Source organism: Pithys albifrons, chromosome 20 (assembly GCF_047495875.1).
Source record: "Pithys albifrons albifrons isolate INPA30051 chromosome 20, PitAlb_v1, whole genome shotgun sequence".
Lineage (NCBI taxonomy): Eukaryota > Metazoa > Chordata > Aves > Passeriformes > Thamnophilidae > Pithys > Pithys albifrons.
The window spans coordinates 10,019,713-10,039,984 of record NC_092477.1 but is presented as its reverse complement, the minus strand read 5'-3'; the positions used below and the strand labels follow the sequence as shown (position 1 = coordinate 10,039,984).

Here is a 20,272-nt window from a genome sequence, read left to right as displayed (position 1 = left end):
CATGCATTTGGTGTTTTGAGACAATGTTTAATAAAAGGGTTGGGCAGGGGGTAACATTCTTGTACAATGTTCAGCATAAGCTTGATTGCGATATTGTCTTCTGTGCTGAGACAGTAGCTATTCCAGTGAAAGGCTTTTCAGTTGCAGCGACCTATGCACGCAGAGTTTAAATTAGGAAAGAATGCACGTGCAGTGTGAAGTGTCTGAGGTTTGTTTTCAAAGCTGACTTTGGAGTGTTGGTTCTGTTATCTTCAAATAAAAACTGGGCTTCTGGAAATAAAACTTGTCATTTAAGTACTGAAGTGCTTACAAAAACTTCAGTTCTTGTCATTAAAAATATATTTAGACGAAAAGCATATTGAAGTCTGAGGTTCCAGCTCAGTAAGCGTGCTAGGGCAGCAATGCTCTTTCAGTGTCTGTCTCCAAAGAAAGCTGTTGGGGGTTTTTTAGTGTCTGCAAATGCCACTATTTCAGCAGGTTTTGTAGTGGGTTGTTTGTTTGCACTGAGTACAACAACTTAATTCACAGTTCTTAATGATCTTGCAAAATGCTTCTTTCCTGAGTTAAGAACCGTTTGTTTAAGATTCGATCCTTCAGCCCTCCCCTAAAATGGAGGGAGTCTAACAGAAGTTCTTGGTATCCTCAAACCTTTCCTGCAGGCCTGGGATCCAACCTGCCTGAGGTGTGAGGGTCTTTTCTCTGAGACTGAAGGCAACACACACAGATAAAGAGTTTGCTCTGGTGGAGACTGGGACTTGCCATAGTTTTTACAGGCACATCTTTTACTTGGTACAAGTTCTGAAAGATGCTGTTTAATGTTTACCTCTTCAGTTGTGCAGTGGGGTGTGGGTTTCCAGCCAAGCCTTGCTGCACTCCTAGAATCTCACTCCTCCCTGGAGTAATCTGGGAGCCTGATCGCTCTTGTTGACAGCACAAACAACTCGGGAGTCAAATCCCTCTCCTCGGCAGCAGCTGAGTGATGTAGTGAGGTCTCATGTTTCAAAGGCTTAATTACTTTTACAAAATATATTACTCTGTCTGCTTTGGTGAGCTATCAGGTGCTCTCAGCACAGACCGAACTACACTTTGCCAAATAAATGAACAAAGAGTGTTTTGCATCTAAGCATTGTTGATTGTTTCTCTTTAATCCTGGTTGCTCCTTATTTGCTAATTTGCAAAATTCATTAATCCACAGTGGGTTTCCCAATCATTACCATGAGCCATATGTTTTGTTTGGTTGTGTGTGGTGTTGTTTTGTTTTGTTTCTTTTTAAATTGCCACATTATTCTTCAGTAATAACCCAGAACACCGTTGTAAGCAATAGAGTTCTGGGAATTAGGAGGGAGCTATTGTGTGCTGTGCTGCTCAGTGAGCTGTCAGGACATTTTGGAAGGATCTGTGCATCTCCAGCTTTTCACTCCACAGGATCTTACTGCGACATTAGTGTGTTTTTGTCAGTCATTAGTGCTTGTCAGAGGTGAACAACTTTCTTTGGGGCACAGTAATTCTTTAACCCACTTGTTGCTAAATCCAGTATTGGAAGGATAACAGTGGAGAGCAGTGTGGAAATTCACTGTAATGTGCTGCTTGTTCTAGTAGTTCTTTTCTAATTCTTCTTGATAAAATAGTGACTGAAGAAACACTTGCTTCTATTTTGGATTCCCTCTGTGCCTTTCCAGGCCTCAGTCTCTTTTCAGCAGGCACTGTCACATTTGGAAATATTTTAGCACCATAGATAACCTGGGCAGAGGAGGTTTTTCTCCTCTCCTGGGCCCAGGGTTTGACTTTCTCCTCTGCACCAGCAGTGCAACAATCTGAGGTGAAATTTCAGTGCTTGGGAGACCAATCTGGAACAAAATACCCTGGCTGAACTGATTCCATTCAGCTTCAAACTTTGAGATTTAGACTCAGATGTGATTGATGCTGGTTTGCTTTGGAAATAATCCTGTTTGCTCCTGTCTTTCCTGTAAAAAGAGAGAGGCAGGGACAGGAAAGGATTGAGAGCTGTTCACTCTTGAGGTTGAGACTTGGAGCGTTGAACTGACATCTATGCAGAGAACTCATGCCCTGACACTGGTGTACAGGCAGAGATGTACTTTGTGTGACTGACTCTTCTGTTGTATCCAAATACAACCTGCATTGAAGAAAGGTACACTTTTCCTTCTGAAACTTTTTGTCTTTTCAACTGCTCAGCTTATGCTTGTGTAACACCACAGAGGGTGCCTGGTTGAGGACCCACTGTTATGGCCCTGCCAAAATAAATGTGTTTTCTAAAACTGCCCTGCTCAGTCGGTTTGGCTGCAGGCAAGTGCAGAGTTTGCAGTCCAGAGTTTTTTGCTGGGAGGGGATGTAGGATGTAGCTGCCTTTTTGCTTACCAAGGCTGGTTTAGGAACTGTGTTGTGCTGTGAGCTGTAGTGAAAGCTGAGCATGTGTGTGTATTCTGAACTGTGTGTGCAAGAATTGTGTCTGGGTTTAGTGGAGAATGCTGTTCCTTCTTGGAAAGCATTGTTTTTTTTGCAGCTTTTCTATTTGTTAGGTTTTGTGAAATACTGTTGAAGTAAAGCTCAAGATGCCATATAAAAGAGGGAATGCTCCCCTAAGTTTCCCCTGGAGTAAGAGCTTTGCCTGGACAAAAGTAAGACAGGTGGGAATAAACTGGGATACTTCTGTCCACACTGTCATGGTCATACTTCCTTTGACCTGAACTTCATCCATATGCAGGAGCTTTGAGAGGCTTAGGGCTTGTCTGCTCTCAGCTGTGGGTGCTCTCAGCAGGAGCTGTGCTGGGGAGGTTGAGCTCCTCATGTGAGGAGTCTGTCCTGCCCTGAGCGGTGTTCCTTGGGTGTCTGAGGCACTAGAGAGCACCTTCCCCTCTTTTCCTGAATCAACACCCTCTGCTCCCTGCATAGGGAGGGGTAATAGACTTTAAGATCCAAATTTTTCCCTTTCCTGCAGACAAGGGGTTTAAATCAGATGCATAAACTCAGACAGTAGAGATTGCTTTGATGCTCTCTCAGGGAGCGACAGTAGCTCAGCTATCACGGGTTGTTCAAACCTCAGCTGACCTGGAACTTCCTTGCATAGCTGAGCAAGTTTATGGATCTACCCAAGCTTACCAAAATCACTTTTCATTGGAAATAGTGGACCCCATACAGACTTTTGCACTTGTGTGACTGTGTTTGCTTAGAGTTAACTCATTGAGTTATTCTGGGACAACGTGCTTGTTCAAACACAAGGCACTTCAATTGGTTTGGAAACAGATAATGCCAAGTTGGGGGGAACATGCACAGGGAATGATGGGGGGGTCTTAAATTTTCATAGCAAGTGACTGCTGCTCTGTCAGCAAAGCTGCAATAGTTACCTTGGTGGGTGGGTGCACTTACTCTGCCCCATTACCAGGTATAATGTTAGTGTGGCTCAGCTAACAACCAGTATATTTATGTCATGGTAATTCAGTCATTTCATTCTTCATCCCCTTAAACTGACTTGATTGTCATGTATTGATTTCGGGCAGACTTTGCATACAAAAGGTGCAGTGCTGCAGTTGTAAACCCAGAGCATGATCTAAACCAGTGGCAGCTCATCTGTTCTTCCTACACTTGTAATGCTCGTCCTCCTGAAATGAATCTGTTCTTCTTCAAAATAGTGGCTTTAATAATTTAAATAAGTAAATAAATTCAGAAGTGAAGGAGGAGAAAGCATTGGAGTAAGGGGGATCTGTTGATGAAGGTATTTTCTCTAATGAATCACTTTGGTTCTGCTGTGTACAGTGAAATGATTCTAACAAGTTAGCAGATGGATCTGTGTCTGTTTATTAGAAGTCTGTTGATGTTTGCATGGAGCTGCCCCTAAGGATAACATCTGTAGCAGTTGTAAATGGTATTAATAATGCTGATACATGGCCTTGCAGTAGTGGTGGTGTAAGGGAGAATTGCAGTGTAGATTATTAGGTACACAGAGCAGAAAACAGGCCTTTGAATAGGTATATAAATTGCTACTTGCAAGGTCTCTGTATTTTATACTTTGCTCAGAGTATTTTTTGTACCTAGTTTGATTAAGAGGAGCTAATCTTCCTGTTCCAGGTAGCCTCTTAGACTCAGCTGGAAGTGGAATCAGACTGTATCTAAACCCCCCTCCCTAACAGGTGTCACAAGGACCTCTTGGGTGTTGTGGTTTATCTTTTAGAAACGTGTTTAAGGAGCGCTGCAGTGTGGGGAAAGGGATAAAGCAGCCAGTTTTAGCTTTGCACTTTCTTTTGATGACAATTAGTATTGTACTTAGAAGTTGTTTCCAGAATCCCGAGTGATGCTATTTGAACACCTTGTAAATATGGGTTACTCTGTGTGTTTGCTTCTTTTTTTTTTCCTTAATATGTAGTACAACCATAACACTGAGAGGGAATTAATCTATAAATGCATCGGAAAAGGCTAATGACTTAAATTGTAGATGGCAGTGGAAATATTCATATCCCCATTTTACAAGTGGGGAGCTGACAAGGCTGCAGTATGGGGTGTCAGAGCTGAGCTGAGGTGTCAGCAGGCTGGTTTGTAGCTGGTTTTTTTTGTAATTCTGTGCAGGTACAGCAGATGCTTGGAGATGCTCTGCCCAGCAGGGAAGCAGTCAAGCTCTTGTAGCTTTTTCTTTTCTTTTTTAGCCTTTCTTTTAAAACCTTTGTGTCCAATAATTTCTCTTTTTGAAAATCAAAGTGCAGAAAAAGAAACCATCTCATAGAAAAAACTGTTGTAGAAAGTCTATGTGTAATTTATTCACTATATACTGAATGAAACAGAGGAAGCTTGAGGTTTTTTCTTATAGTGTAACAGTACACAGAGCACTATATGCTGATTATAAAGGGGAAGGGCTGACTTTTTCAGAACACAAATGTTTAACTGTGCAGATCACATCCTTTAAAAAGCACAAAATGAAAACCCTATGAGGGTGTAGATGTACAATAATCCCATTAGGAGTTCCAAAGCCTGTGCGGGTGTTGCCACGTCCTGCTTTACTGGGTGTACCTGAATGCTGCTGTTGTGCACGTATCAGCTTTAACCTGGGTCAGTGCCAGAGTGGGGGGGTTTCTTTGTTGTTTTATTTTGTTTGTGTTTTTAATCATTTAATTGAAACATGATTTGCTGGCTTGAAATCGGCAAAACTGTTTTCAGAAGTCTCAGGATGACTCGTCGGTGGTAACACTTGTTGGATGAGCCATGCTTGGGAGAAGGGAGGCTGAAAAGTAGTAGGTGAACTGAGGGGAGTTAGAAGACAGAGCCTTGAAGGAGGAGAGTTATGGTGCTCTAGTCTGTAGTTCAGAAAAGTAGACTGGGGGTGTGTTTGTGATCCATCCTTTTAACAGCAGCCTGTGGTCAATCACATTTTCAAACTGCATGAAATGGAAAACTTTAACTTCTGTCTCCTCATTCAATTCATTCCTTTTCTAACTTTCTCTGTGTTTTGCTTTCTCCCAGAGTGTGTAGTTTATCTCCCTGTTTCCTCTTGCAGTTTGTCTGCTCCATAATATTTGTATCTGTTTCTTTCCACCAATTTCACTTCCTGAAGGAATGTGAGCAGAAGGAGCCCTAGGCTGGTTTCTGCAGAAGCCAGTGAGTATCAGGTTAAGACTATTCAGCATTATCATCCAGCACTGAAATGATTAACAGCCTCAGCCTGCTGCTGCACTTTGATAGTGTGTCCAGGATGGACCTGTTGCTCCTGCACTTTTAGCTGTATAGTTTCTTCTTAGCAGCTCTCAGCAAGTGAGATTTTCCTCTCTTGCTCCGTGTGCTGTGATAGCATTGCCTGATGGGTGGTGGGCAAGCAGGAATTCAGAGGTTCCCTGCCACTGAGATCTGTTACAAGCAAGTTCATAGTGAAGGAACATCAACCTGACACAGTTTGTCTCCCACTTTCAGAGCAGTTGGTGATGCTGACGTGAAGGATGCTCAGAAAGAGTGACTGTGGTTCCAACCCAAGCAAGCAAATGGATTTGTGATTCTGGTTGGTCTTGGAGTATAGATTTAAATGCAACAGTGTGTAGAAGTGGAACAGTAGATTCTGTTCATCTGTGAAGTTTTAAGTGATAATAATACCAGAAACATGGAGAGGTGGAATAACAAAGAAAGCATGCAGCAGACAGTAGAGTCTTTTGCTGTGCCCATCAGCAAGACTTGAATTTGGAATCACTGAAGCTTTTTTCCCCCCTCCTTGGCTCACTTTGATGTAAACATGGTGATTCATCTTCTTGACTGGGCTGCAATTTCTTTATGTGATGTTTTAGGTAATGTGATGGAAGAGAACAGGATCTCCATGCTCCTGCTTACCTTATGCTTGTGTGGTGGGACTTCTCTAGTAGAATCTTCTGCAGGAAAAGGAGAATTGACTTCAGGGCATTGACTCCATCAGCTCTCGTGGCTATTGTAACTGAGACAATAGGAAAACCCACACATCTGGTTAGTCTGACTCTGCAGCCCCAGATCTAGCACTGAACCTCCTTTGTTATTTCACTTCTCTCTAACAGACAGCTGGAGAAGAGGTTGACCCAGGCAGAGAAACCAGAAAGTGTGGATAGTTTGAGTTTGTTTCATCTTTGCCTAAGTGTTCCTTAGAAAGAGATTTATTTTGATTAACCAATTAGTTGTATCTTGTAGGTGATAAGTCTGCAAAACCCTCTGTGGTGAGACGCTGAGCCACAAGGACCGTGCAGCTTATCAAGAGGGCAGAGTTGCTTAGCACTTTGCAGGATCAGGCTTGAAGTGGTTCCTGAATCACAGAGGACTGAGCTGCTGCCTGTGTTGTGGTTTGTACTGTACTTCCAATGTGCCCTCAGCCACGTTCCTGCCTCCATGAGGTCCCCTCCTCCCCCCCATCCTGCTCCTGACATGTTGAGAGCTTGTATGGTATGTGGCCACGTGCCAGCACCTTCCCAGCACTTCCTTTTTGCCTGATGTCCAAGGCTGCAGGGCTTCTGCTGCACATGGACTTTTGGGAGACTGCAGTAACCCCTACAAGATGCCAAGTAAGCCTGCAGTGGGTTGCAGTGCCCTGGAAAAGAGAGAAGATAAGCTCTGAAGCAGATTCTTCTCTTTCCTTGTAACCCTTGACTCTTTACTGTCTGGCTTTTCTCTGGCTCTGCCCCCAGTTAGGTGTTGTGAGTTGAGCCCTGTGGGTCACATAAGGTAATTTCAGTGCATCTCCACCTTTCCCTTCTGGGAAGAAATGGCACAAGCAGACTCTGCCCAGACATGTGGTTATCCCAAACACTTCCCTTTCTATGCCAAATTTCTCTTATGAAACAGCCCAACTTTCTTTTTTTCCCCATTGCCATAAAGGTAATTGGTGTATCTCGTGAGAGGCACCACCACCAGCATTTTCCTGTAAAGGACCTACCTGTTCCCATCCTCTTGATTTGACTCTGCCTTCCCATCCAGAGTGTGGATGTGCAAAGCACCAGCTGCTCCAAGTTCATAGAGGCTTATTCATTACAACTAAGCATTTGTTAGCTTTTTCATTATAGGTCACCCAGTTAATTTGCTGAAGTGCCTCCTGGCAGATTTTTTGCAAGTGCAGTTTGGTTTATCTCACACATCTCAGTCCAGTCCTTGCTGCAGAGTCAGGTCTCAAAGCTGGCTGAGCTCTTTCACTCAGGAATCCAACACAGAGTAAGCTTTATAACCCCTCACTTTTCCTTCCTCTTGTAGCCTTGTTAACAAAACTGTGTAACTCAGGACCTTGCACAAAACCAACATATGCCTGAGTTAAAATTTGCCTCCAGGGTTTTCAGAGGACCACAAAAAGCAAGACTGGAAGAGATGTCCAGAGGTCATCCTGTCCTCCCTAATGCAAAGCAAGGTCAACCATACCTAATCCATTACTGAGGCTGGTCACTTAAAACTGTTTTCAAAAGCCAGTTCAAAGCTATGAAAATGAACTTGTTTTAGTGTGAAACACCACTCCCTGTACTTGAACCTGCAGCCTTTAGAAAGCAGTTGAGCCCCGTGTGATTTGTGTGTTGCAGGAGGTATGTGACCTGCATCTGAATTCTTGCTCTGATTTGACCAGAGGTGCTTCCCATGCCATTGGCAATTTGGAGGCCAGAAGTACTGTGGTCTCTGGTTATCAAAGAGGTCATCACTTTGAGATACTGGAGACTTAAAAAACACTAATAGGTGCTTTTATTAGAGTGACTTTGGGGTACCCCTGGGTTTGAAGGCATGGTGTGAGACATCTTAAAGTAGTGTGACTTGCAGGGAGCATTGAGTATGTGGCAGAACTGGAGGCCTTTGAAAGTACCAGTTCTGGCTGATTCCCACCTGCTGGTTAGGAACCCACAGACTCCTTACTGAGGAAACGCTTGCTCTTACAATAGTCAAGGAGAGACCAGGGGTGGGAAATCCATCTGCATAATCTGATGAGCATTAAACTAACCAAGTCAAAAGCCAAGGAACTGACTTAATCTGCTGTGATCTTTTTCCTTCCCTCATGCAGAGGTAAGCTCAGGACACTGCATCTCTCAGTCTCAGGGTGTTGTTAGGGCGGTGCTCAAAATAATATGCATAAAAAGCAAATCTCTGATGTGTGGAATTAATGACTTGGGAGACAACAAGGACAGCTTTCAGAGTGCAAAGCTGCAATGTGCCATAGGGGCACTCACAAGCCAAATTCCCAGATCCTGCAGTGAAGTCAAGTGTAAATGCTTCATCCCAATGTCTTGAGGGGTTGGCATATTGTGTGTATCATGTGTATCTGCCAGGGCAGTGCTGGCTGACAAAGCAACTTGTTTGTCCTCAAGTCTTGGTCTCAAATTGCAGATCCTTTGAATTTGCAGGGAACATCCCTGTTAACTTGTAGTTAGTAATGAAAGCTTCCTGAAGTTCAGTTCCTCTATGGGGCTGTGAAGGGAAAGGGAGGCAGAGGAGGAGAAAAAGAACATCCCCCTGCTTTGTTTCTGTATGAGGAGCCTGGAGGAATGATGTAGCCTTTACTTTCTACAGCCATAGAATTAAATGGGTGAAACCTTGAACTAATGATGTTACCTGACTTGGATTGTATTGAGATTTAGTAGTATTGCTAAACCTCTCCTGCAGAGAAAGTTTAGGCAAGGTGATCATGGCTGGGCTGCTGTTCTGAGATGGGGAGTACCCTATTGTGGCAAATCTGGCCAAACTTCCAACTGTTGCTGCTGTTGGGGGGGAAAAGGGACCAAACATCTCCTTTGGTGGCTGCAAGGAGCTGATGTAGGGGAGCAATGCTTGGAGGAGCAGAGTGAGGGCACCTGCTCTGACTGCCCTACTGTGTCCCTGTGGATCTGGCTGTTGGCTCCATCCTGCCTTAGAAAGGCTCAGTCTCTGCTTTTCTTGCCTGTGTGGGCAGTGCTGCTTTGAGGGGCTGTTTCCCTGACAGGCTGGGTAATGAACACAGGGCCAGGCACCACCTGGGCTCAGGACTCTGCTCTCAGCTCTGGCACAGGCTCGTGGGTGGCCATGGGCAAGTCACCTCACCGTGGTGTAAAGTGTGAGTTGTGAGCACCAGCTTTTTGAGGTCGGAACAGGGTCTTACTGTGTTTCTGCAGAGTGCAAAGTACCAGGGGACCTTGGTCTCTGCCCAGCTTCCATGTGCTACTGTAATGTAAATAATAATGTGGAGATAACGATGAGGTCAAGGAACATCTCTTAAACTTGATAATTTTCCCTGATGGCAAGATTTATGTCGCTGTTTGTCTGTGCTGGAATTGTGCCAGATTTTGAGCAGTGTCCAAGCAACCATGTAGAAATACTATACCAAAGGAGGGGGGTAAGGGGGAAAAAGGGAGTAGTTGGGCTCTCATGCTAACATAAAGCTTGCTACCTTCTAATTTCACAATCAAAACAAAAGCCATCCGGTCCTGCATGAGCAGCAGCGCGGGAGGAGCCATCCGTTAAATGCTGGGCACTGCCAGAGGAAGTGCAGGGCCGTTGGCTGGAGCAGCAGGAGTGCTGGCACACTGCACACTTCACAGGGCTTTATAGCTGCTTTTAAAATAGCCCCCACCACTGCAGACAGCCTGTGGGCTGCATCAGCTGGGTAAAATGTTATCCTGCTAGTACAGGGAATTATCAATGTTTTCTCTGTGCTAACTGTCCCTTCACTGAGTGACCTGAGCAAGAAACTCAATGAAAGAAAAGTTAAAAAAAAATCCTTCCAACCCAGCTGGATTTTTTTGATGACTGGTTTGGCTGAAGGTTGTGCCAAAGCCCGTGGCCTTGCTGGATGCCACACTGAGGTTGCAACTTAGCACAAAAGGACAGACTTAAACTTCAGAGAAGTAAGATTTATTTGAGGGTTTGGGTTTTGCTTTTAATTATCATCTCAGACTGCATAAGAAGGAGGAGAAATGCTCAGTATGGGAAGCAGTGTTTGCTGTTCGTGTGTGACAGCACTTTAGGGTGTACTTTAAATTTATAATATCAAAACTGTGCTTGTGCAGCCAGAAAAATCAAGAACAGTTTCTGCTACTTGAACATTACAGGTCTGAGGAACAGGATAAGTAGTGACTTAAAAATTGAAATTTAAGAATTTATTCCTCTAGGGCTAAAAGAAGTCCCACCTTAGCCCCACACTGGAAGGTGCACATGATGTCTGTGCCAAGGCTGGCTTTGGCAGTCTTTGTTCCAGGCTTGTACAGTACTTCGTACAGTGATGCCCTGGATCACAGCAGGGCTCCCTAATAGTTTAAATATTTATTGCTACTGGTGCACTTCCAGTAGATGCTGAAGTGCTTAGTCTAGAGCTGTGTATTTCAATTCTCCCTTGTAGTTATGGGACAGTTTGTGTGACTTACTTGATTTGTGTGTGTGACTCTACTCAAGTGTCCCCTTGGATAATTTGTATGTTAAGTTGGGATGTCAGATGGTTGAGGCCCTCACTTTCTCCATTTAACATATGTCTCACAACTAGTAGATTTTTCAGGCAGGGCCATGACCTCTTGAGTTCAGTATCAGACTTTTGAGTATTTTCAAAGTGTTTTAACCCTCAGCATCCAGATTCCTCATAGTCCTGCTTTTTATATTCTTAAAAATAATACCATTTTGAAACTTTAAAGGTGAAAGAATAGCCATAGAAACAGGAGTTCAGTTTTAAAATTACACAGTGGTCCAGTATCAAAGCAGTTTTCCCAGCAAATGAGGAAGCTGATGGACAAAGGGTTAAAGGGTGCACTGAGACACAAGCACATTAAAGCTGTACTTATGGCAGGACAGCATTTCACTGCCAGTGCTGCTAAAAGGTTTGTAACCACTTCTGGGTGTAATAACCAGTGAGTTGGAGCATTGAAGTTAAAGAGGATCAGCTGTCCAGAGACTGCCTGAGTTGGCTGTCATGGTTCTGCCCCTCCTTCGTTTCGTAATGTTCTTAATTAAAATCCTTTCTGAGTTGTGTCATTGATGACTGTTACATCCTTCTTCTATGTGGACTGTGCAAGCCTTGTTTAAGCTCGAGGATGAAAATGGGCACGTGGAACAGCAGTACCTGTCCCAGGGAGTTTGCAGGCTGCTGGGCAGTCAGAAAGGAGCAGAGGAGCTCACACTATCTCCCTGACACAGATGAGGAGCTGTGGTGTGAAGATACTGAATGTCTTGGCTAAGGTCAGAGAGGCAGGAACTTAGATCTGTGGTTTTTTGAATTACAGTTCGGGGAATTTAATAAGAATTAATTATAAACCCTTATCAAATGGAATATGAGAGGTAGGAGGACATGAGGAAATTCAAATGAAAAGAGAATCATATTTAGCCTTAGGTTATTTAAAGGGAAGACTTAAGTTACACTGTGTAGTTTCAAACTTGTGACTGAAATGCTTTCTAGCAGTAGGAGTTGCTCTCTGTGGGTGTTTTATTTCCTCTCAGTCCTTGCATTGGATTGTTTTTTAATCAAAAAGACAGCAAACAAAATGCTTCACTGGTGGTCACCAGGAGCCTGTAGCCAGTGTTGTGTATTCTTGGGTGATGGATGTTGTTCACAGACCTTGGGGTCTCAAATCCATGCAGGGAGCTCCCCAGAAGGAGACTGAGGGCAATTTCCTCATTATATCTTTTGTTTTTAATTCTTTGTCTATTTCCTCCCCTTGATCTGAAGATTGAATTTTGCAGTAATTTTGCTGCTGCTTTGACTTGATAGAGCACCAGGAGAAAATGATTCCCTGGTTTCTTCTAAATGTGAACCCCCAAGTAACATCCTAGTTTTGAAATTCCTTGCCCAGAGGATGCCAGCATCCCTCTTGGCTGCTTGGTGATCACCCTGCCTGTCACCAGCAGCACAACAGCATGATCAGATGAGGAGCTAATCCTTTTTGAACAAAGCTGGCTCTTGAGTTATCAAAGAGCAGGGACTAGAGATCTCATTACATGGCACAAGAAAGTCCTTGCTTTTCCTACATCCTTGGACTATAGTGGGTCTCGTGGACAAATGTTGGCAGCATCGTAACTGTACTTGTGTGTTCCCTGCACACATAAGCACGTGTACACACAGGGGGTTTGCTTTAGGTTTTTAACAATTTCCTTCCTCTCTGCTGCAGATCTGTTTGTGTTTGTACACATTATTTCTGTAAAGTCCCCCAGTTAGGTATGTGTTTACTTTTTGCCATCATCTAATCAGCGACTCAAAGGCTAAGTTGATGTTCTATATTTAGTCCAGATACTCAGCAGAGATGATAAAGGCTGTATCAAAGCAGAGGTTTCTGGGGTTTTCTTGGAATGTCTCACTGCTCTTTCCTTCCTGTGATACTGCAGCTTCTGTCTCTGCTCATGTTTCTCCGTGCAACCAAGAAGCATGTCAGTGAGAGTATTTATATGGTTTTCTGAACATATTTCAAATTATTTGCCTCTGGAAAGTGTTTGTGGTCTGTTTGCCATGAGAAGAGTAGCTGCAGTCCTGATGTGAGTTGCAATATCCAATGTTTATGGAAGATGACATAGCAAAGCTGTTTACCAGATGGTACACAAGGTACAGCAATACTGGGCTATTTTTACCCCTGCAGTTTGCTGGGGGAAAAACCAGAATACAATAATGCAATTTATATATTTTACTGTATTTCATATGTGTTTTTAAAAGCGAACATGACAGCTCTCTCTTAGCCAGGTATATAATACCAATTATTATTTCTATTGAGCCTGTATCTTGAAACTTTGGCACAAAACTAGGTCAGACCCAGTCAGGTACATGTAGTAAGGAGCATAGTAAGACATTTATGAGATTCAAAGTTTAGATCACTTAAAGTTAGGCTGTTTCTGGTGATACCTTTCATTGACAGCATTTCTCTCTGTCCCTTCTTTCATTCCCCTGCATTGAGGTCCTCTGGCAGCTGTTGTCTGCTCTTGATTATGGGATTTTAGACTAACCATTGCACCAGTGTAGAGACTTGTAAGCTGACTCAGTGCCAGCCAGTGTGGGTCTAGAGACAATGCAGTTCAGTTTACATGGAGCTGGAAGCTATGGATTTAGTAGCTTGGATCAGTGCATTGATGGGAGGCTGCATTACATCCTAACTGTATTCCCTAACCATATTCTTGGGTTGCCTCAAGTGTTTTTTCAACATAAAAATGCTCTCTGAGCCAGATAAAGCAGGAACTAGCCCCATGAAACTTACTGTTTCTCTGCAGGCTTTGAATTTGGGAATTGCTATTCTGCTGTCTCTTGCGTCTTGACCTGTGCCCATCATCAAGATCAACTGCATTACAGGGCATGAATCCAATGGAGAAAAGAGCCTGAGTTCAAACACTTGTTAACAGCAGAATTGTCTTAATGTGCCTACTTCAAGTGCCTGTATTTACACATTGTCCTCTTCCTCTAGTTTGCTCTAGGTTGTATGGTTGGACCCTGGAAATGGGATGTCAGTCCCATTCAGGGAGCATAAAGGAAGAAAGAAAATCTCCCCGTTGCTGCTGCTGTAACAGCGAGTGAGAGCCAGAGCAGGAAGATGTCGACAGTCACATCAGCAATCCAGGCTCCTCAGGGCCCTGTGAATCCGCCGCCTCCGGAGGTTACTAATCCTAATAAGCCTGGCCGGAAGACCAACCAACTGCAATATATGCAAAATGTTGTGGTGAAGACCTTGTGGAAGCATCAGTTTGCTTGGCCTTTCTACCAGCCTGTCGATGCAATTAAATTGAATTTGCCGGTACGTTCCTGTTGTCTTCTGCTCGGTGTGGCATTCCTAGAAAGCTTTGTGTTGGTGAGATCAGTTTTCTGATTGCCTTAGAGTGGAGATATTGGTGCCTGACATCACACTGGAGGGTTGAGCTCAGAGAGTGGCCTTGATACTCTTTTCCACAATGAGAAAATGATAGTGCATAGCCCTGCACACTGTGGTGTCTCTGGGCTAATCACAGCCTCTGCAGGTGTTTGAGTCCAGCCCAGAGAGAAACTGGGTTAACATGTGGAAGCCTTTTAAAGGCCAAAATGCCCTTAAAAGAGAAACTGGAGCTTTTAGCACAGTTTTAGCCAGTGCTGGCACTGATAAACTTCTATGAGTGCCACAGCCAGCCTTTTAACAAGTTTCAAGTGCTGATTCACAGACTGGTGGTTGTGGAAGGAGGTCGTGTCCTGTGTAGTCAAGTTCATAATAATGACAGACTAAAAAGATACAATTTTTTAAAAATTACTATATATATTTACATTTCTAATTTCCACAAAATTTTGGGGGGTGTTTTTGGGGAGTGGGAATGAGGAGAAAGCAGGTATTGGAGGGACATGTGACCAACACTGTATCAGGAGTTATAACATCTTTCCTGCTTGTCCAACAGGATTATCACAAAATAATAAAAAACCCCATGGACATGGGGACGATCAAGAAGCGCCTGGAACACAACTATTACTGGAGTGCCAGTGAATGTATGCAGGATTTCAACACCATGTTTACAAACTGTTACATTTATAACAAGGTAAAGAGCCCAGGCAAGGCTTTAGAAAAGACCCAGCTACCACTGTTACTGTGTAGGTTTTGAACAGGGCCGGCTCCTTGCAGGAGTTTGAAATGCCACTAATTACAACCACATTACTTGTAATGCACAAAGCTGTCTTTGTGCTGTGTCTTTCTTCCCCCAGACTAGTTAAAAGGGCAAATATGCCTTTTAATTATAGGTAGGTTTCGCTTCTGGGGTTATGTAGCAAGTTTTTGCTCCTTTTATTTTCAGTTAGGAATTCTTTGAGATAAGCTGCAGTTTATGCTTTGTTCTGCAGGTGTTTTGTGGTGCTTTAGTGCTGTGTTACTGACAGTAAATAGTAACTATTAGCAGCAGAGAGCTGTGCAGGAAGCATAACTCTTCTTTGACTCTGTCTTCATAAATGTGTTCATGCTTACAACACATTTAGAATACTATTATTTTGGGGTTGGCTTGTTTGTTGTTTTGGTAGGTTGTTAAAAGCCTCTATTCTTTGTATTATGTTTTCTACAATGGTTTATCATCGTTGACCCAGACTGGAGAACAGTTGAAATAAACAAATTAATTAGTTTAAGCCACAGAGTATGTGTTTAGACTCTTCTCTTGGACCTGCTGGCAAGCAGGGGAGGACAGCTCATCTGTTCCAGTTTGCTGCTTCCATGCTGTTGCACAGGGTGCTGGTTATCAGGCTCCTACTGGAAGTCCTGATAACTCTGGATGCAGTGTACTTAAGGGCTGTAATTATTGCATGCTAGAGCAGAATAGAAAAGCAGGAGGGATGAGAAAAGGCATGCAAGGAAGGGAAAGAGCTAATGTGTTTGTTCTTGGAGTTTGGATACTATCATTTATTTGAAGGGCAATGTCATCAGGATTTTCAAAGCCTGATCTTGAACATCTCTGCTTCAAATATGATGCATCATGGACTTGTATTCTTCTTTCTGCAGCCCACAGATGACATTGTCCTCATGGCCCAAGCCCTGGAGAAGATATTTCTGCAGAAGGTTGCCCAGATGCCTCAGGAGGAAGTCGAGTTACTACCCCCAGTTCCTAAAGGCAAAGGTCGCAAGCCGTCAGCAGGCACACAGAGTGCAGGTATTGACCCATCCCATGACATGAAATGTTAGGAGCTGTTCTGAGGCCTGGCCCACTTTCTACACCTTTGACTTTGCAAATGATGAAAAGGCTTGGAAAGGAACATGTAGTCTAACAGTTAAAACAGTGGGGAGGAAAGTGCTAGATGTGTGGATAATGTTCGCTCTGATTCAGGACTTGTCTGTCTTAAGGCCACTCTGCGCTTGTCACACAAATCTTGCCATCTGTGACTTGCCCATCCATGCAGCTCTTCAGTGAGGGAGGGCAGTGCTGTTGCTTCTTGTGTGCAAAGAAGAAATGAAGGCAAGAAAAGACAAGGTAGTCAGACATGCCAGTCTGCTGCCAGTGCCAGACCACGGCATAGAAGGCTGTACAGATTTGGGTTTATACAGCCCACTATGGTTCCTGGAGAAATCTGACACAGCAGAAACTTGGACCCAAATCTTACCAATCCCCTAAACCCTGTATAACGTTGTTCTTCTGCACATATGGTTGCAATGTCATAGAATTAAAGTTTGATTAACAGGAAACATTTATTAAGCCACTGCAAAAGGTTCTGTACACCATTGCATGTCCGTGGAAACTAAATTTAGTTCAGCTTACCTAGAATTGATTTGAAGTGGATTTAGAACTAAAATGCCTAAACATGGTAAAACAGTTCATAAAGAAGCTTGTGTTGCATTTTTTCTTTCTCTAAAAAAGGTCTAATTGTTGCTCTGGGAAAGTCAGCTGTTCCTATTTTCCCACATCTCAGGTGCTAAATGGAGCTATAACTTTATCCAAGCTCAGAGAAATTTGTGATGATGTGTCTTTTCAACGTCCTTTGATAAAAGCTGCTCTAAAACAGAGGTGGTTTGCTGCTTTATTAGTTACTAGGTTTGTCACCTTTAAGATTACACTAGTTAGCAGTTTTTTAACAGTGCAGGTGTAGCATCAGAGACATTCAGGCTAACAGGAGATTTAAACTCTACTTAGAATCACAGAATGATAGAATATCCTGAGTTTCAAGGGACACAAAAGGATTGTTGAGTCCAGCTCCTGTCCCTGCACAGGGCAATCCCAAGAATCATACCATGTGCACTTTGGCAAATCCACAGTGCTTTGGACTCTTGGGTGTTTAGGTGGCTTAGGGGAGTGGTTGTTACCATTTGCATAGTATGAACCACCTCTCTTTGTTCCATCTCCTTGAGCTCCTGCTCTTTTGCTGAACTTGATGTAGCTCTGAGAGCATGAGAGGCATGAGAACTGTCCCAGAGCAGCACACCCCCCACGTGCAAAGCTGGAAGTATTTTGCTTGCATGTGCTGACCTACAGCTCATGATACAAGGACTTAAGTCAGAGATTTCTCATTTCTTTTGTGCACTGGGTAACAGCACCAAGCAAATCAGTGTCCTTTGTACTGTTCTTATGGCCCTGAACTGGGAGCTCTTTGCCAAGCCCATGAGTGCACAGTCCACTGGCACCACTGGAATCACAGAATATGCTGAGTTGGAAGGGACCCACAAGGATCATTAAGTCCAACTCTCAACCCTGCACAGGATATCCCCAAGAGTCACACCATGTTTCACTGTGTCCCCAGAGTCCCATCAGCACTAGTAACCATCAGTTCAGTGCAGTGTATTTTCTCTCTGTCCTCTGAAGGAGCACAGCAAGCCGTGGCCGTGTCTTCCGTCTCCCCGCCGGCCCCGTTCCAGAACGTCCCTCCAGCCGTGTCTCAGACGCCCGTCATTGCTGCCACCCCCGTGCCAACCATCACTGCGAATGTCCCGCCTGTCACTGCCCCTCCTGCCGCCGCTCCCCCTCCTCCTGCCGCTCCCATCATGCCCGTGGTGCCTCCCACGCCACCAGTCATCAAGGTAAATGGAGAACTCGACCCCTTCCTCTTCTTCAGGAGGCAGTATTGCTGAGGAGTGCTTGGGTTTCATCCCCTCACTGCTGGTTATGTGCATTCCTTCTCTTCACATGGGACACTGCCTCTCTGGCCACTGTTGTCCTTTTGGGGTGTGCTCATATGAGTGGTCACTGTCAAGTTTGAGAGGGTTGAGAAGAGTTTTGGTGGTTTTATCATAGCCCAGTCAAGGTGATGCCAACTGTAATTGCTCCAGCCCAGCTCCAAGCTCCCCTGTGACCACAGCCTTCCCCCAGCACTGGTGCTGCAGGAACCAGAAGGCTATTGGAGGTTCCCCCCTATTTTGCACCAAAGCATCTCTGTAACTGAGCCCCTGATTTTACTGGGGCTGTTCCTTTAAGATTTGCAGGCTCCAGCACTAGGAATGTTCCTCTCTGCTTTAAACCAGTTCAAGCCAAGCCTGTCACTCCAGTTGGAGGAGACTGGTGTTGCCTGCAGGTTTTGGGTGCATTAGTTCTGTCTTCCTTACTGAGTAATCTTTTGGGAGTTGTCACTGGTGTTTTGCTATTTATTATGTTAATTTATGGGTAAATGAAAACGTTGCTCTAAATAATTGGAATTTTCTTACCAAGCTGTGTATTGCTTTAAAAATGATGAAAGCATAGCTCAGAGAAAGCTGCTGGGGTTTTTTCTGTGCTGGAGAATGAACTGCAACAGCACTGCTGCTCCCCAGTGTGAGGTTGCTTGGACCAGCACAACCACTAATTTTTTTTTTTTGCTTATTTAACCCATACTTTGGGAATTACTAGAGAAATTGTAAGTTAGATCTTGCAGCTGAGCTGTTCTACTTCAGTTTTTGTCCAAATAACTTGCTTCTGAGAATCAATCTAATTTTAAAACTCAAGGATGAAACCAGAAGTGAGTTTGCCAAATATATGCTGCAAAATTAATGGATTGGGATTTACTTAAGATTTCCCTTAGATTTCTCTAAGGAACTTTTTCCTCCCTTTCTCCCTCTCCAGAGAAATAAGTCCTGCATAGGAGCACAAGAGGGCTGACTGGACAGTCACAGCTTGAATTTATGTGCAAGGGTTTATTTGCTTAAGGCAAAATCTACCTTAGCACACCCACTAAATACAGGGGAGTGAGAGCTCATGGGTCTTTGGTGATTAATATGCTTTGGTTCAGAACTTATAGCCTGATCCTGCCACTGGGGACTCAGACATGTGGTTAAGTTACTGACACTTACTAAGTCACGATGCATCAGCTGAGCAGCAGTAGTCGACTGGGTGCACTCCTTTGCCTTGGCAAACACGAGGTAAGAGCCCTTGGTTTAAATCTCAGTGAAATACATAGAGCTAACACATTTTGCATTGTGGTTGGGGTTGGGTTGGAAACGTGGCTCAGGTGATGTGCTTAATACATTATGTTGTAGTCACTGAATTGAGTGTTGAAGCCTCTGGTCACAAGTCCCATTTATCCCAGTGAAGTAACTGCATTTTCTGTGAGAGGACAGGCGAAAAATAAGACAACTGTGCTGGATTTTCTGCTGGTCTGAGCTGGGTATGTACTCACGGAGCTGTCTATCTGCTGTTCCAGAAAAAGGGAGTGAAGCGGAAAGCAGACACGACAACGCCCACCACCTCTGCCATCACTGCCAGCCGGAGCGAGTCCCCCACGCCCCTCTCGGACCCCAAACAGGCCAAAATCATCGCGCGGCGCGAGAGCGGCGGCCGGCCCATCAAACCACCAAAGAAAGACCTTGAAGACGGAGAGGTCCCCCAGCACGCAGGGAAGAAGGGCAAACTCTCTGAGCACCTCAAGTACTGTGACAGCATCCTCAAGGAGATGCTTTCTAAGAAGCACGCAGCCTATGCATGGCCCTTTTACAAGCCCGTTGATGCAGAGGCCTTGGAATTACATGACTATCATGATATTATCAAACACCCCATGGATCTCAGTACTGTGAAAGTACGTCCACATTTACCACCTCTTTTGCAGTGTCACAGCCTTCTGGTTTCAAGAGGACTGGCTCCTGCTGGGGGAGGGGGAAGGGATGAGGGTGGAAACTGAACTTGTTTGGATATCAGGTGGATACTTTTATATTTTGTTTACCTTCCTTCTCCTTTTTTTTCCGCCATAACCTGGGGCAGCTTTTTTTTCCTGCCCTGCAAAGCAGGTGATGTACACAAAGCAAAGTAAGGTGGCATCCTCTCCTTTTTGTGAACAGTCCAGCTATTTAACTGGTGTCCTTGGGATTGTGTTGCACTCTGAGAAGAGGAGGTGCTGTATTTCATAGGATTCAATTGATAGTATCTCATTTCCAGAAACTGCTGCCTACCTACTTGTTGGCATGATGTGTGATCCAGATAGGCTTACACTGAGCAATTCCAGCTGTGATGTGATGGTCTGGTACTCGAGGAG

General features: G+C 44.1%; 1 protein-coding gene across 1 annotated transcript in view; it reads left to right on the top strand.

Annotated features, from left to right (window-relative positions):
- Window positions 1-20,272, top strand: part of BRD3 (bromodomain containing 3) — a 36,115-nt gene that overhangs the window by 2,285 nt on the left and 13,558 nt on the right. The window contains exons 2-6 of the mRNA XM_071574693.1: window positions 13,818-14,144; window positions 14,770-14,907; window positions 15,852-15,999; window positions 17,641-17,855; window positions 19,448-19,819. Of these exons, the coding sequence (XP_071430794.1) occupies window positions 13,944-14,144; window positions 14,770-14,907; window positions 15,852-15,999; window positions 17,641-17,855; window positions 19,448-19,819 (1,074 nt within the window). The 5' untranslated portion in view covers window positions 13,818-13,943. The remainder of the gene's footprint in view (window positions 1-13,817; window positions 14,145-14,769; window positions 14,908-15,851; window positions 16,000-17,640; window positions 17,856-19,447; window positions 19,820-20,272) is intronic.